This window comes from Orbicella faveolata, unplaced genomic scaffold (genome assembly GCF_042242905.1).
Source record: "Orbicella faveolata isolate gen_17 unplaced genomic scaffold, um_ofav_v1 contig_3, whole genome shotgun sequence".
NCBI lineage: Eukaryota > Metazoa > Cnidaria > Anthozoa > Scleractinia > Merulinidae > Orbicella > Orbicella faveolata.
Window position 1 is genome coordinate 7,271,574 of NW_028301558.1, and position 18,254 is coordinate 7,289,827.

The 18,254-nt window shown below is 37.8% G+C and overlaps 1 protein-coding gene and 1 long non-coding RNA gene across 6 annotated transcripts; one reads left to right on the top strand and one right to left on the bottom strand.

Annotated features, from left to right (window-relative positions):
• Positions 1-693: 693 nt before the first annotated feature.
• Positions 694-10,573, bottom strand: LOC110065343 (heat shock factor protein 1-like). 2 transcript variants are annotated; one of them, XM_020772486.2, is made up of 13 exons: positions 10,320-10,573; positions 10,038-10,146; positions 8,329-8,453; positions 7,826-7,941; positions 6,984-7,059; positions 6,658-6,716; positions 6,361-6,490; positions 5,765-5,828; positions 5,115-5,249; positions 4,515-4,635; positions 2,852-2,990; positions 2,291-2,363; positions 694-1,685 (listed from the first exon to the last, which is right to left on the bottom strand). In XM_020772486.2, exons 1-13 carry the CDS (start codon positions 10,449-10,451, stop codon positions 1,519-1,521), a joined length of 1,446 nt encoding a protein of 481 aa, XP_020628145.1. In that variant the 5' UTR covers positions 10,452-10,573; the 3' UTR covers positions 694-1,518. The 2 variants fall into 2 exon arrangements, with proteins under 2 accessions (XP_020628145.1, XP_020628138.1); XM_020772479.2 differs by having other exon boundaries at positions 4,440-4,635.
• An 854-nt stretch (positions 10,574-11,427) lies between these two features.
• LOC110065370 (uncharacterized) lies at positions 11,428-17,757 on the top strand. Of its 4 annotated transcripts, XR_016209702.1 has the most exons (4): positions 11,641-12,834; positions 13,271-13,338; positions 13,626-13,668; positions 15,429-17,757. It is a non-coding gene; the product is annotated as an uncharacterized LOC110065370 (long non-coding RNA). The 4 variants fall into 4 exon arrangements; XR_016209703.1 differs by lacking the exon at positions 11,641-12,834 and adding an exon at positions 11,428-11,632 and having other exon boundaries at positions 13,626-17,757; XR_002298423.2 differs by having other exon boundaries at positions 13,626-17,757.
• Positions 17,758-18,254: the final 497 nt, after the last annotated feature.

Below are 18,254 nucleotides of genomic sequence, written 5' to 3' on the forward strand. Positions count from 1 at the left end.
AGGGTGTAATTATTAGGCACGAGATCTAGGAGCGCGTGCACGGGCCTTACATGCATTTCTCACAGTTCGCGGTCGCTAACTACGCCTATTTCATTTCCGTTTGGGTTGAAAGACATGTGTTGAAGCAATACCCTTCTTACATTTTTGTGCGGTGCAATTGGAATTTGTGAACCGCTTTTAGCCTGCACTGCACGCGTTTCTTGGAAAATCGAGTCAGGACTGTCGACTCGCACCAATCCTCTCTCCTCTGAGACTTGCTGAATGCTCGCCGCTCAATAGGGAGTTCAAGAAACCAGGGCTCGACGCCAAGGACGTCGATTAAAAAAATGATTTTATAGTTTACCTGAGAATCTCGCGATACTCTTAAGTCATTTTCCTTTGTTTCTTAGTGTCAAAACTATCACGAAACTGTATCTGGGACAGGGCGAAACATTTGAAATAAATATAAAAAATAAAAATAGCCGTCGTGGTTCATGTTCTCTGGACAACGCAGAATTTGGTCATTTCACGTTGTTGTTTTGCACAGGACGGAGAAGAAATGTACCAAGAATTACAACGCACGTGCACAGCCATTGTTCTGCTCATTAAACCTTTTGTTTAGCGACGTTCCCGTTGCCGTTGCCGTCGTGGTTTTCTTAAACTCCCTTTTATTAACGTGGCAAACGAGATAACGTCATAAAACGCATACAAAGGTACCATTTTACTTAGATACTTTATTTATTTTTTTCTTTTTTTATTTTTACTACACACCTCGTTCTAACGAGCAGAAGTTCAACCCCTTAAATCATTAAAAAGCCTACCTCTTGAATATAAAGAGCTTACTGTTTTTTTCTTTTTGCGAGGTCCTAAAATGTCATTTGTACTTAACATAATATACAAGTTAATACATTTTAAAGTTTCGTTACTACAATTTGCCTACTATAGGTCATGGTCTCCTATTAATTTTAATTAGTTAAAGTTATGGCTGAGTTACACTTGTAATTTTTGTTCTATTATACAATGCTTTAAAAATATTAAGTGCGATTACAAGGTTATAATCTCGTTAATAGTTGAATAAACGATGGTGCGGTTCTCCGGCGATTTCGAGAAGTTATTGTGTTTGCTGTTTTTGCGATAGCTAAGCTTAGTGATTGGTTAACGACAAAATAAGCCGTAACCAAACAGAGCAATCACAAGTAAAACCCAACGCGACTTTTCCGCGCTTTTCACCGGCAGCCGTTTCGCCACTTCAAGCTCTGATTGGCTTGTGGTGTTTTTCGTGGCCGGCGCCCCGCGACATTTCCCGCGCTTTTCATTGAACGTCATTCAAGTCTTATTGGTTCATAAGGCTCTCATCCGCAGTGTGAAAGTCAACAGAAATCTCTTCAGCTTTGCTCAATTCAACACTGACAAAAAATATCGACTAAAATAAGAGAGCTTTAGCTTATAACCAATGCAATGAAATAATACTACACTTTTAAAACCATCACCAAAATCAAGTTAAGAGCTATACGGTTAAGAACGTTCATTCAAAATGTCTCAACCGTTAAATAGGTGTTGCACAACGTCATAATCAGGATGCTGTTGTCCTTGTGGCCACTCTCTTCGTCCGTATTGGTCCTCACGTTCTCTGGACCTCGGGGGTCCCCGGGGAGAGCCGCTGTTAGCGCCAGATCCTTGCATTCCATACTGCACGAGCTCGTGACCTGGTAAAGAAAACATGATTTACACTGTCACTTAAAGACGTGATTGATCATCGCAGTTATGCACACAACTTAAGTGATTGTGAAATTAAAGCCTATTGAAATTAAATAACTATCGTTATGAATGAAAGTTAAGGCCCCTTTGTTACACCTGGTCACAAAAGAGATACGCACAGGTACAAAATCAATGAAAGCTAACCATCCTCAAGCCAACATGTTCAGGTTCTGAAATAATTTTATAGTAACTTGTAAATATAAGAAAACTGAAAACTCGTGCTGGTGGCAGAAACTGAAGGAAATGAATAATCAAATATCACTTTCAGTTGCCCTTTGCCTACTTTTTCAGAGTAAGTTTCATGATTTATTTCATCTAAATCTCAAAAAGATAATTAACACACCATATTCGTATTCTCGGTATTGGCCTGAAATAGCTTGTAACTGAGACTAATGCGGGGGAGTCTTCTCAAATCAAAATGGAATTTATCTCTTTTTAATGATTTTCCCCCGCACAAGCCTCCATTTCAAGCTAGTTCCAGTTCAATACAGAGAATATGAATATGGTCCACTGGTCATTTGATAAATGAGTGAAGATTGCTCATGTCTGGTACCTTGTGATGGACTGTGGCCAACGCCTGGAAGAGGACTTGCTGCAGCCCGGTCAGCTAAAAGATCCAGGGGATCCTAACAATCAGAAAACAAAATTATTTTAAACATAAAAAGTGTGTTAAATGTGCAAAGCAATTAACTTGTGCCTTCTGTTCTTTATGTCCCTACCTCATGTTCTTAAACATTCCTTTGCTTAAAATATTCAACAGTGTGCTTGTGATCATAATTACTTATCAAAATTTTTTTTTTATTAGGAATAATTTGTGTGTTCTGCGACTGGTCAGTTTGAGTTCATTAAAGTGCCATAAGGCACGCTCCCAAGATCATGTGATTTTTGAGTTTAAATGCACACAGCCTCTGTCTCTGTGAGTGCACACAAGATCAATATCTTTGAGTGCTATAAGTAACATAGGAATTTTTTAGACCTAGGAAAAATGTGAGAGGAACTCAGCTACATGTACCTCTGTGCCTTACTATGCACTTCTCTGATGCTCTTAAACATTTCTGTCTGTTTATAATGACATGTATAGTATATAACTCAACTAAAAACTCCATATTTTTACCTGGCCTGGAGGGACCCCTTCATGGCCAAATACATCATAGAATAAGCTATTATCCAACACCATAGAGTGATTTGCCAGTTGAAACTGGATGTTGTCAAGGTTCTGTGAAATGTAGTCCACCTGATCACCAATGTAATTCCTGAAATGATCGAAAAGAAAACACAATCAGGAAAGAATGGATTTTCTGTGGCTGACAAGTGAAATTAAGGCTTTTAAACTCTTCACTTTTCAGCTGCAAAGTGATAGACATGTAATTATACCTTCTTACAAAATCAGTACATTGTCAACTAGAAAGGTATGGTATTTCATTCAAGAAATATTTTTCAGATTTTATTTTTGCAACTACCTTGGTTGCATATATAACTGCGATGAAGCTTACTACATCATCATCCAAAAGTATTTTTAATTATATTAAAATTCATGCATGAAAGTTATATTAATTTTTCAGTCCACAACGACGCCTCACTATTATCTTCCTGAAAAAAGCCTCCTTAGCAAACAGATACAGGCAAAAACTAACGATAGACAAATCCGACGTTTCGGCGACATCTTGGCGCCATTGTCAAGGGAAACTAATTAAATATGCGATTTCAAGAGTAACTAAGAGTTCAGAGTTTCTAATTTGCATAAGTCAGACAAAGACTTGAGTGCGAACTGAGTCTGATTGTACATTTAAACACAGTCGTAATTGTTTAATGAGTAACATCTCATTAACGAGGCAATCAAACTTGTTGTGGCATTTTTTCAACACTCTAAAACAATTGCGAAGGTCATCCGGAATCCTGCCTGCGTGTCTATTATCATAGTGATTGCGTACTGACGAGGTCTTACTTCTATGTCCATCAACGTGTACGAACAGATGGCCACGGGTGTAACCGACATAACCAGCATCGCACTGGTCACACTTGAAGTTATACACAACGCATAGTTACTCTTGAAATCGCATATTTAATTAGTTTCCCTTAACAATGGCGCCAAGATGTCGCTGAAACATCGGATTTGTCTATCGTTAGTTTTTGCCTGTATATGTTTATCTAAATCATTGTTGATTAGCAAACAGATGTTTCTCAATTTGCCTAAAACAAAGAATTTACAACACCACTAACAAAATAGTTTGGGCTACCAAATTTCAAATACATGTTTATCCATTCTCTCTAAAACAGTCTCCAAATTTTAAATATATATTATACACATTGTACATTAAATGAAAACCCGGAGACTCTCAACTTCCTGTGTACAATACCACTATTGAATCATTTATCATCATGACCTTGTTACGGCAATGATAAATAATTACAATGGGTGTGTCAATTCTTCTTTGACTCTTCAAATTTCAAAACTGCAATGTGCCTTTAACACCTCTTCAAAAAAAAAATCATTTCATTTGTATTTCAACAGTTCAAATCAGTCATTCTAAATTCTAAATGTGATGCACTGATTAACTTTTTTCAAGCGGTCTACGAAAGCTAAGCTGAATAACAACTCACTGTTCTCCCTATAGAGCCATTGACTTATATTATTTATCATTACGGCAACAAAAACACTGTAATAATAAATAACTGTTCAACGGATCACACAGTGACACTACCTCTCTGAGATATCTTCCTGAGACAGTCGCTGCGTCAAAGGAATATTTCTTAAACTAGGATGACGCTCATCGTACTGTTGAGGCTCTATCACATGTGATGGGTGCACAACAGGTGTCGGTGTCTGCTCCTCAGGAAAAGTGACCACACCCATTGATGGCTGTGCGTGTACAACTGAGGCTTGTGGGTAAGATGGTGCTATAAAGGGAAGATCAAAAACAAACATGAATAACATTCAGTACCGAAGGAAATAATGTATTATAAGATGATTAGAATTAAAGCTTTGACACCCTTTTGCCCAAAATTTTACCAGTTGACACCGGATGACAAAGGAGAATTGAACTTTTCTCCATACTCTGAAAGCCCCCATTGGCAATCTGCACTGGAAATTCATTTAAGCTTGAATAACCTCAGAGTGGAATATTATTCCCTACCCTAAATTTCTCAGCCACCCAGCCTGAAATTAGGAAGCATTGAATTCCTTCACTACAATCCTTACTACAATTCCATGTGTGCACAGTTTTTACCCAATACAGTTCGTAAGCTTGAATCATGACAAAGTAGGGACCATCATTCACTTTCCCCTTTATTCTCCCTCCATTTGGGATTTCTTGATCCCCTTTGAATGGGTCAAACTTCAAGGTGTTTTCTCATGCAAGTGATATGTAACCCCTTACTTGCTGATGTAGACACTGGACTAGACACAATAGGCTGTGATGATGGTACAGACTCCTCCGGGAATCTAATGACCGGTCTGGCATGTGAGATGGTGTCATCATCTGGTAAAGCAGTTATTAGTGGCCCACTCGTAGCTGAAAACAACGAAAATGCACATTGTCAAGGAAATTTAATACTGGAATTGGTTCATTTCCTTACTGAGCTAAACTTTGCTAGTCTGAACTCTATTGTGTACATTGTGTTGTGATTTAAAAGGAAACTGATCCTTTGCTTTGCCATTTTTATCAACATAATAATGTTTATTTAAGTTCATTGAAACTTCGCCAAAGCTCACAAGGAGCAGTTAAAATCTTATGGGAAAAAGTTCTGTGGTACATGTATCTAGTGACAAAACTAAATGTATACATATATGTTATATACAAGAAAAGAACAATATTAAAAATGTTTCCTGCCTGAGAAGTGTTTGCATTTAGTTTTTGTGAATCTTTGACAACTCATGAAATGAAACAAAATAAACCCTTCAAAATTTACTAAAGTAAAATAGTTGATTTTAAATCAATATTTTGTTATAAGTTGGATAAATAGACAGGAATTAACAACAAGGCCTCCACAGGTCTTACAGCATTCATCATTAAAAGGTTTAACTTACAAGGTCCAAGACTTGATGAAGGAGCATTTGATATATCAGAGATTGTGAGAGTCTGAGTGCTTGGCTACAAAGAACAAAATTAAACCATCAGTATACAGTATATGTAAGCAAAGAAATTTCTTCTTGGTATTGGCATCATTTATCTTGAACCATTCCAGAATCTGTTCATCAAACAAGAAAATACAAAGGTGCACTACGCTTGTTTTATTTATACAGATAGACGTGGCTAATTCAAACTTGGTTACATTGAATTTCCCTTGGTTTGCCCTTCAGTCATTTACTACCAGCTATTAATGAACCCCTGTTATTTTGGACTATTTTTCATTTCCCTTGAGAGTTTGAAAAAGTGGGGCTCAACAGCGTATAATTATACAAAACAAGTGACTATGCAATTATCAGGTATTTCTGATAGGAAGGAAGTAACAACGATAACCATTGAGAAACTGAACAACAACAGTCTGATCAATGAACCATGACTGAGAAAAGATTTAACAAAATAACAATCAAAGGTCAAACAGAAATTTGATTAAACATGCTATACCCTCAACATCTTCATGCAAGGCTCCATTTATGTACAGCTTAATGAGGAAACTCACTCTCTGTGCAGTGTAGCTTGGTGGAGGCTGCCCACTGCTGGGTCCAGACCCATCTCTGTATTCATATCGTCCTCTCTTGGAAGAAGAGGAAGAAGAAGATTGCTCCTCCGTACTGTCCTGGAGCATCAACCTAAAAAACAAGTAAAGAGTTTTAATAAAATCCCATCACTCTTAGTTCAAGGAAAATAAAAACATAAATTATACAGTTAAATTCTCCTATCTGATACTTCATGAAATAATGGAGACTACAGTAAGGAGAAGTTTCATTTTGACACCAGGGTTTACATGTACACTCGCCTTTTCCTATTCATGAGCTTATCATTTTGATAAATCAGGCGCATCAGGTACTGGAACAGCTGCAATATAAAACGTAACATTAAATGCTAGGTTGCATCATAGAGTTAAGAAAAACCTATAACTACTGACAGTCGTATTGTTACTAAAATTGAGTTTAAGAAAACTCGGGTCCTACATGACAACGTGCTCTGTCAAATTCAGAGCAAATACTTCTTGTCCCGAGACTATGTCAAGAAATCCAAGTGCCTTACATCCAGTCAAGGCAGATTTCTCTCAGGTTTGGTCCAAACTATTCTTGACTTATTCCTCCAGATAATAATATTCACCTTGTTGACAATCTGCTGTTGCCTTTGATGTTTTTGTCTCAACTCTACCAGCTCATTCCACAGGGTCACATTTTCCCTGAAAAAGATCAAACAACACTGTGAGACCTTCACTGAGGCTGATAATTTTAATGCAACAACTAAAAAATGGAGAACTAAACAGTTTTGGGATTATTTATAATATATCATTATGAATGGCTTCATTTGGGTACAGTATAACGCTTGGAGGCTGCCCTGCATCCAGTGAATGGGACAACAGCTGGCAAGCATGTCTTCAGGTTAACTGCACTTTGTACCTCAATAAGACTTCCTCGCAGCTGTTTATCATTCCTGGGGGGATGGGTTCTTCTGTAAATTTAAGATAGGTGTGTGCTACGCAGGTCGTAAACCCTGACCCTATTTAAGGATGAAGGACATGAAAAATGACACTGTATTCAAGGCCCAAACCTGAAAAATGACAGCCTATTGAAGGGAAACTCGAAAACTACGAACAGCATGAACGGGCTAGCTTTATTTCGATTAAATAACATGGGAAGTTAACTGAAGGTTCAGTTCTAACAGATCATTTGTTTTTCATTTAGCTGGACATTTAAGCATGGCAATTTTAGTTGATACAATTTAGGTACCCTCTCTATGGATCACACCAGGAACACAATGCCAACAGGGGCAAAAATGATACCCTATTTAAGCATCGAGAACCTAAAAAACCCTACCCTATCCTGCAGCACACATCTATATAGCCCATATATGGAAGAATGCCCCCCCCCCCCCCCCCACCCCGAGGTTATCATCCCAAATGTCTAAAAAAAATTAGATAGCCAGTGAAGAGTTGGGGAGTCTCCCACCTCTTAATTTGGTCAAGCTTCATGGTCATTTCATCCTGTCTTCCTTTCATGTCTTGCACATCATTCAACACTTTAGACACATCCTCATTTTTCATTTTCTTTTCTTCTGGTGTAGCCTACCAAAAAAAAAAACAACAAAAAACAAATAAAAACTATAACCATTGTTAGTAAATAAATACATTATGACAATATAAATGCATGTTGTTTCTAAGGTGCGAAGTCCCAGAATGAGGGGTATAGAGTGATTTAAAAAAGCCAACTTGAGGATAAAAGCCCTACATTTTCAAGTTGTTCCCTTCCCAAATTGTCTTCTCTCCTTGTCACTGCTACAAATCCTCTCTTTCTACTAGGTTCCTATCATTTGCGGACTTTTTTTACAAATGAAACCACTGCTACTGAGTTTTCTATGATTTGAGGAAAAGGTATGTTTAAGTTTGTCAAAATGAACTTGCTGTCACTAGAAAAAAATCACAGCATTTGCTGACTTTGAACAATGCACAAACCTTTCTCTTGACATTCTCCAACAATTCAGGATGATACTTGTTGAAATTTCCATTAAAAAATTCCCACTCATCCTTCTCTGATCGCAGACCTCCTTGCTCAGCACCAATGACTTTTCGAAACCCATCTGCAAATGTAAAATTTACAAGTCAGAATAACAAAGCCATTAGTCGCAGCCTAGAGTGATCTTTATACTAGCACAGAACTTGCAGGTATAATTAACCTTTGTATAGGGGGCATCTTGTGTGCAAATCATAATGCACTGAAAAACCATTGTTACTGACAAACTTTTTCCAGCAATTGATTCAATTCAGATATTAATATTATTATTACTTGGGTGATCGGGATAAAAAATACTGGCCAACATTGTCATTACAATTTCAACTTTTGTCTAAAACAAAACTAAGGTACCCATGCAGAGTATTGCATGTCTTCTTGTTACACTTGACCTATCAATAGTCCTGATGGACCCCCTAGTGAGTTTAATTGATTGAGCAAAAAATGGAAATTAACACTTGCGTCAGTTAAGCTTATTTACTTGTTGGGAAAATGCATGTAACATTGCTTTAGCTAACGTCTTATGCAGCAGTGGAAATTATAAGGATTTGTATGGGGAAAACTGTTATATTCTTAAGCCTAAAAAATACAAAGGAATATGAATAAAAAATACACCTACCTCACTTCAGGTGTGTATTTCCATGTTTCTCGTGAGGTTTCTAGGCGGCTTTGTCCTCTATATAAAAGATATATACATGTAGAGGACAAAGCAGTGAAGCTAAAAACCACCTAAATGACCATAAATCGCCCTAGAAACCTCACAGGAAACAAGGAGACACACAGCTGAAGCGAGGTAGGTTTATTTTTATTCATACTCCTTCGTATTTTTTAGTCTTAAGAATATCACTGTTTTCCCGATACAAATCTTTATAATTTCCACTGTTACGTAACCTGAGAACTAATGTATGTACAAGGCACACTCATTTGCAAGCTTAGGCAAGCAGTGGTTGGATGCTTGAAAAATAATCTCAAGATCTGCTTTACAAAGGAAAGAGGAACAAATGTTGAAAGTTTCAGCTGTGGATTTATTGCACATGAATTTATTTCATTTATTTATTTTCTTTTATCATCATCATAAGTATTAACATACGTTTGCATCCACCATACCTAGAAACATTTTGACAAAATAACGGCTCCTCTCCCCCACCCACTAAATCACAGGCAGCATTGCTCTTATTGCATTGCACATGACAAATTTCAACTGAGAACGGATGGTAGATTTGATACGTGTTACACAACTATTTCAAAATACACATTAACCTGTTGCGGCTGGCATTTGCACACTCCATGGGGAAATTCTCTTCAAAAGTACCGAACAAGCAAGTCCACAAAGCAATTCATCGAAGTCTATCAGAGGACATCTAAATCGGCCGGAAAACATACACTTTACCCGCCCACACGTCATTCCCGGAGAAAAACACGCATTGCAAACATTCTTTGACAAAGAAGTAATAGCTCAAATTTTTTACCACAAAATCAAATACTTATTTGATGTGCCCTTCGAAATATTGATGAAATTGATATGAAATCGATTAATGCAGCTGTGCTTATCACGAGCGGACGCCAAACGAGAAAGCTTATATCCGTGTACTACAACACAGGAAGATATCGTAAACCCACAATACCGGCGGGTTACATTCAACAATATACTTACACATATTCAGCTGGCGAACGAAGCTTGCAAAGTTATTGTGCTTGAAATACTTGGGAAGGATTTCGCGTGCAAACGTAGCCTGATCGTGGACCAGGAATCCGGTTCCATTCTATGGGAACAATCAAAATCGCAAGCTCGTAATCATCCCTTTTTAAGGTGTAGATCAAACGGAAGAGCAATAAAATTCTACTCGTAATAAAGAAAAAAGGTAGAGCTATGTAGTTCATAAGTATAAAATCTCTTCCGGAGACCATAAAAATGAAAACAGAATAGTTTTGACACCTTGTTCCATGAAATGTGCTCTTCGTATTGTGGATCTTCAACCAGCTTCCACAATTTCACTAAAAACGCAGGGACGTTGGATGGAATACCGCTCGAATCTCCGTCTCCCGTCTTCATCGGCATTCTTTTCATAGACCCCCAAAGAAAATAGCTTTCTCGATGGTGTGTGCGCGTGCAGACGAAAGAAGCATAAGTTACCCAAGCGGTTCACAGATCGGCCATATTTTTTCATCCCCCGCGCGCAGGTTTTATATCCCTTGAGACGCAAAGCGCGTCAGAGGTCTGGGCTTGAATCTCAGAGGGCGTCGCTGACCTTCGAAATAGTAAACAAATTTTACTCGACACTGCGGTAGACGTGAATTGTTTATTGATTTTCTAAATTTAGCATATCGGCATTTTTGCGGCTGCAAGTGTTTTTAGATCAAGGCTCTTCGGTCGTCAGGTGGTGACCTAGACGGGTGCCTCTCTGACGTCATTGGAACAGGTTGCCATGAGGACATAGGGACAAAATAATCAAACGTGCCTATTCGAGAACGTTCTACACGGAGCGAGGCCCACGTCTCACCGCTGACTGTTCTAGAAATCGTATCTGAATCTGCATAAATTTTTAAAGAATTCTAGAGATTTGAGGTAGCACTGATTGCTTTAATTCTTCTATTTCTTCGATAAACAAACAAAAAAATCGTAATTTGACTCAAGGATGTAGGTTTGAAGAAAAATATATTTGTGCAAGAAGGCCCAAACCTTTTTTTTTTTCAATTCACATATCTGGTCTCGATCAAAATCATGAGCTGTTTTAACTACTATCGCGAAAAAATTATACCAGACTTTTTGTCCTAGAAAAAAATATTTTCTTATCTCAAGTCGCTGGAAAGTTATTTAAATTAAAGCTTTTTGCTATTCGGGGAATAACGTCATTTGTTTAAGATTTTTCTTAGGAGTTTGATTAAAAAATGAATAAGTTTGAAGGGTCATTATGTTCCACTAAGCTGGCTAAACCGAAGAAGAAAAAGCCTAAGTCGTCATTTTCAAGTAATATCTTCGAAAACGCCTTATTCGATAAAATCAGGCACTTCTACGAAGCTAAGCTCCCATCATGATATTATGCAGATATTCAGAAGGCCTTACCGGAAGTGAAATAAGCACTGCCATATAATCGCTTACTCGGGAAGTCACGCAAACCGTCGATTCTAGAACATATGTCGACAACGTTCTCGCGTGTCGTCGACATCGGAACATTCTAGAACGTTTTAATGACGATCGAACCGTCCCGAATCTACGTCATCCTATAAGGCGGATCAGCATGTAGTATAGTAAGTGTAATTTTGTGTGTTTTGATATCAAAAAGCATTTTTCATAGAAAAACAAAGCAAAGAGAAAAATACGTCGTGAGTCGTTGGGGGTACGGTTTTAACCCGGTTTTCATCAAGCAATACTCATTTCATACAAATAAAAAATAGATACTTCCATTGATTGTAAACTAAACAGTCCAATTAAAGATTGTCTCGGAGGAACCAAGGCGGTGACGCGATTCGGTTTTACTACAGAAATCAGATTTCCAGGGCCGTATTTAATAACGAGCAAAGCGAGGTACTTGCCTCAGTAACAATTTTGAATTTATTTATATTATTTATTCCAAGTTCTCGTTATAGGCTGCGCATTACAAAAATAAATCAACGTGAAACAAGACTTTTTTTTGCTGATATTGCCTTGGAAAAAAAAATTTTACTCTGGCTAAGGTCGTCAATTTTGACACAGACTAACGCATGGAAAACGAGCATGAAACGCTTGTAATTCACTTTCTCGCAAACTAACCAAAAATTACTTTTGATCAGTAACCTTATATCGACTCTATGTTCCAAAATTTAAATTTTACACAAAGGTAAATTAGACAGAGGATTTCTATGCAAATACTACTTCGCTCCAAGTTTTCAAAATGGCGGACTAAAACTATAAACAATATGCGATGCGCACTGGACTAGCAAACGTTAACCGCATTTTACACGGTAAAATTCGAGAAATGCTATGGAAATTTTATTAGATTAGCCATACTCTTTTCCGTAGCTCTTGGAAAATAAATCAATGACGATAAGGTTCAGAAACGCCTCAGGTTCATTGAACCTGCTGCCAGAAGCTTCTGTGTTGTCCCGTCTCCATAACAGGGCACGTCTTCCCACCTGAACTAAAAACGTCATAACAAGCCGGGCCACCGCCTAGCAATCCAAACTAAGGAACACTTTTGAAAAATCTCTAAGTTTTCAGTCAGCCTTTGCCACTTCTGTGCTCGTCAGTGTCGCAAAACATACGATGATAATTGCGTTCGCAGGAGAAGAATTTACTGAGGCTGTAAAATCGCCCCAAAGGGCCACAAAGATTGAACTGAGAGGGATGCGGACTCTTGCACTCTTTGAAATCGGAGATAAGTGGAATGTTTAAATCGCGTGTTTATTTGTGTTTGTGCTCCGTTGATTTGCCATCAGCTGGCGATGTACACGCAATAGATGCTATTTTGAGGGTAAGGCACGCAACATTGATTATTTTTGTATTTGGAACAAGAGGAATCGTATTGTTTTTCTTTTTTCTTGTCAGAGGGATTAGACCGGCCGATTATGTACCTTGGCAGATCTACTCGAAACCGAAGCCAAACGGCCAATTTTAGTTATTAGATTAGTTATAACTAGGAAACATATACACCAGTCCAAGAACTCGGTTAGAAATTCGTTGCATAGCTCAATTCTTTATTTCTTGGTTGTTTTGCCTTTCTTTATTGCAAGCACTGCTAATTTGTATACACTTCAAAATCACCCCGATACAAATATGCAGCAAGAAATTTCACTTAAAATATATTATATTTTTATCCTGTCTGAATAGAACTTTGACATTTCAACGTTTTTATATCTAGGCCACTACCATTTAGTCTCTACTAATGTGTTTATTTTGCTTTTACTCAGCTTTTGATTTTGATCTAAGGCCGAAGAGGGCTCTCTGGTACCACCATGGCAGCTCATGGAAACTGAAGGTTAGCCCCTGTACTTGGTTACTGATATTTCTTGTAATTCAATAAACGTTCATAGCAATATACTGAACATCGAAAGAGATGACGTATTTTGCTTTTACTGACTTTTTGATTGTGATCTAAGGCAAGAAGGTTCTCAACGATATTGTAGCTCATTGGAACTGAAGGTTAGCCTCAATACTTTATTACTGATATTTCTCGTAATTCAATAAACGTTCGTAGCAATATATATATTGAACATCGAAAGTGTTAACGTATTTTGGTTTTACCGTTTTTGATTCTGATCTAAGGCAAGAAGGCTCTCAACGATATAGTAGCTCATGGAAAGTGAAGGTTAGCCCCTGCACTTTATTCGATATTTCTTGTAATTCAATAAACGTTCATAGCTTGCATTGCGATTTATACTGAACATCGAAAGAATTCACAACGTTAAAACTAACTTTGTTTCCTTTATTAGCCTACTCACAGGTGATGTTATAGCCATACTCTCACACTTGTCTAAACGTGCGAGCTACCTGAACCTTGTAGAGTGATCCATGGAAAATTTTAGGATTATCAACTTGCCATTTAGCTATAGGAACACAGCCGGATTTCACCTGTTGTCTTCTTTAGTACCCATTAGAGGCAATCAACTAGCTAACCGTTGAGAATTGAAATAATTCAATATCCTGAATACATAGGAAGTGCCGGCAAAAGTTTGATTTTGTAGAGTAATATCAACACGTATTTTTGACATGTACAACACTGTCCACTACAGTTCTGATGTAAGCCAAGTTATTCTTCCAAAACGCTCTATTTGTTTACTGTTTTCATCCAGATCTGTCTAGTATACCTTCTAACGAATTTCTGATACCATTTTTCTGCATTTTTCGTTCGTCTTGAAGATATTTCTTCAGTTTTCTTTTCTTGATTTCAACTATATTTGAATGCTATTGTCCATGGGATGCATCTTGCTATATTGAAGGATGATATCTTAAATCAATTGTGTTTTTTTTTTTCTTTCTAATCGTCTTGTAGAATATATATCTATTCTTTGACTGACTTATCCCAAGAGTCTTCTTTTCCAGTGCTGTTTGGCTGCTTCAGTTAACGTTGGTAACTTATTTAATCAAGATTTTCTGGCTGTCTTCATAAGAAATAATATTCACATCACTACGCCAGGGTTGTCTCAAGTGATAAACTGTATCATTAACCGTCCTCCTTCCGTTAACGGTCTTGGTCTCGGCTATAGTCGCTCAATATTATTGAAGTTTTAGTTATGATGATTTTACCGGTTCAGTGAAGTCTCTGCCTGTTGGACCACACGGTTCAACTTTTCTGCTTTCCAGTGAAATCCCGTTGAAATGCTATTAGTCAGGTGAAGCTTAAGCGAAGCTATTTTAAACTCTTCTGTTCACTGTATGTTCCAGCAGAACTTTTACGGTTGATAGATCTGACATGATGACACGGGTATTGCAACCGCTCTACTACACTACAGACTGTTTTATTCTTATTCAGATGGCGTTTATCTAAGCGACGCAAAATTGGCACTATATTTGTAAAGCGCAATTCTGCCACACGCCAAGTCTCCCTCCTTATTGACCTTGTTCGCAAAAGGGATTCCCTGCTCGTCCATTCTGTTCTCTAAAGATTGTTGTGTATCTGACACCCATTGCAATGTAAAGTTTATACCACCATGATCTTGTTTTCTCATTTTGTAAGTTCCCGATCAATCTTCATCACCCGAATCATTCAGACCGGCTGACAAAATTTGTCAGTTAAAGTCGCAAACATTACTTATTTTTTCTCCGCTAAGTTCAGTGTCGATTCAATGAAGGTTTGTTCGTTTATGCGTTCTGCGGCGTTCCGAGAATTTGTCAATCAGTCGAATTCCAGTCAAAACTTGCTAGCACAATTCTGTCACAAAATTGAATCGAAGTGCAATATTGAAAAGAAAGCTGTTCTTGTACTATTGTTAAGTGCTAATGCCACGTGTTGACGTATTTAGAATTGATATCCGTAAAAAAAATTACACTCAAAGACATGCATGAGCTATTTATGAGCATATAAACTGTATTTTAACCGTGATTCGTCTTAAATTTCTTTCTTTTCAGTAGTGCCAAACGTACAGGAACTGTTCCTCTGTTGCTTAGCTGCTAAAGGATATATATCAACCCGATTGCAACTTCCGAATCAACCTGCAAGGGCCGATCCCAAGCAAAGCAAAGTCCGCGCTCAGCGCGACTGAACGACTGAACCACGGTAATTAAAGGTGATCTGACTACCTAGGAAAATGATTCCACGCAAAACGTTATATATAGTTGAGGTTTTTCCGTTTTAGTAAATCGAAAAAGTCTAAAATAACAGAATCCGTTATCAACTCAACTGAACTGAAGATCATCCTCTACGGACAAGCTTACAAAGTTTAGAAGTAAAAACGGTCGAAATGCATTCAACTCTAGGCATAGTAGCTTGTAGTCTCTGTTCTCTGATGCGTAAAAACCGTTACCAGATAAAAGTACTACTCGCTAATAGCCGTCTTGAGTGGCTACCGGCACACTAGGGATTTTTCTACATTCTTTAAACATAGAACCACATTGTACAGCCTAAATAACAGTACCAAATGAAAGTACTGTTCGACAGCTTCCATTTAAGTGGTCACACACTGGGATCGCTCCCGCGCACACCTAAAGTTAATTAGGATGCGTAATAAACAGTGCATTAATTGGTAACACAGAAGTTTTCTTGCACAGATCACTCGGCTTAAAAGGTACACCAAAATATGCATTGCCACATGAAAGTCCTTCTCAGCTCAATAGCTTTCATTAATTTGAACGATCGCGCATACGGGTTTCTTCAACCCACGTTAAGAGTCCGTTAAATTAGACCCACCATAAACGGCTCAACAAACTATGACTAATGGAAGAATTGGTCCAAAGTTCAACATGTTTCTTATTTCTATGTTTACAGAGAATATGACTAGGCTTTGGGGTGTAAAGCATTTCAAGTTACACTGTTGATATTTTACCTGAGACTAAAAAAGATATATGTATGAGTGGATAATATATAGTATTGGATAAAGTTTGAACAGTTCAGGAATTAAACTGCGAATTTTTTTAAACCTTACATGATGATATCTGATTATAAAAATAATTTCCTACGCTAGATAATACTCGATAGGCACGCGAAATTAGTTCATTTTTCATTCCCGTATCAAGCCTTAGCTACCAACAAGTGTTAAGTTAAAATGGGTCATATAGATAACTGGCCTCTCACTGAACCCAGTCAATAACTTTAATCTTCTCTGCTCTCGCGACAAAGTGTGTTATCAGTAGAGAAGAGAGAATAAGAATCCCTGGGCCTTTTCTGCAAAGCAGCTCGACGTTTTGCCCAAAAGCTGTGCTCTTAGAAAAGCTTGCTTTGACTCTGAACAACATAATGGTAATTAGGCTTTATTATTCGGCTTTGCTTGCAGGGTTCTTCTCCTAGTTCTACATAGTATCACACATTTAAATTTCGGAAACCTGCTCAGAAAACTTCAGTATTGGACGGTCACAATAAGAGAAATTTTAAAAGAATTCCAGGTCTTCTTTTGTAAACCGGCTCAACGGTTTGCTAAAACCGGCTGTACTCTTCAAAAGGGCATTACTTAGGGTCTGAGGTTAGACACTTCCAAAAACAACAAAATCATAGTAGCTTGACTTTCATTTGCCATTATTTATATAGAGCTTCACTCAGTTCTCACTTAAAATTATTAAAAAGAAACTGAACTTTTCCCTAAGAGCTATTCTACCAAAAAGCAGACCTCTTTTAACTTGCTTCTGTCCCGCTTTGTCTCTGCACCTGTCTATAAACCTTCTTCTAGCTGGATTCAGTAAAGACTATGACCTTTTTTCCACTAAAAACACAGTTGTTACCTATTGAGTTGCCCTTTGAGATCTGGAATTTTGATCTCTCCTTGATGTCTATGTCCTTTTTTGATGCCATATCATGCGTACGTATGTGGGCATGAGTTTGTGTTGTCTATGTTCTTATTTTTTAAAACTGAGAATTTTGCATGAAGAGATTTTTGTATCTGAGTTTTGTGAGTTATCATTTGCAGATAGCGTGTACGGTAATAAAGCTTTAATGTAATTATTTACTGGTGTACTGTTGAAAAAACGGAAGTAACATGACAGCCACGCATTTAGAAACCAATCAGATTCGAGGTCGATTTCAGAAAACTGCCATTGACCTGTCTTTGCTTAGCAACTTTTTACGCGAGTTGTATATAACTTGTTATCAAAACACACAGCACAAAGCAGTGACCGACAGTAATGGATTTTTATAAATTGCTATTGGTCTGCCTGAATTTGTAATGATTATTATGATGCAATTTTCGTGTATTATATATATCGTAAAACGCTCTTTCAAGGGAGCCCAAATAAATGAAATGTACACTGAGTTGGTCTGCTGCTTATTCTGTTAACATGCCGCCTTAACACGTAAAGACGTTTCCAGGCATTGGAAACCAACCCATATACCAACGCGAAAAGAGACCAAGTGAAGAGTACAGAATACAACCTCCAAAGGCCTGATTACTATATTTAAATTCAGCTACATGGCCAAACGTTTCACAGATAGATTAGGGACGGACCATTATTATTTTGACAGAGAGAGTGAGGGGGGGGGGGGGGGGGGTAGGGTGGAAAATTTCCAAACAATAAATACCTGTACAGCAGGAAAAAAAAAAAAAACAATCGTGTAAGAAGAGCCAAGAGGGGTGGGGGGAGGGGGTGGGGTGGGTAGGAAATGGAGTAAGTGCTTTCTACCATCATTATTTTGATGATCAATGTTAAAAAATTCTTGCACAAGCTATTGCTTACCAAATTAAATCATATCATGCACTCACTTAAAGTTGAGAAATTTATTTCCATGCCCCAGAAAATTGCCCAGCCCCC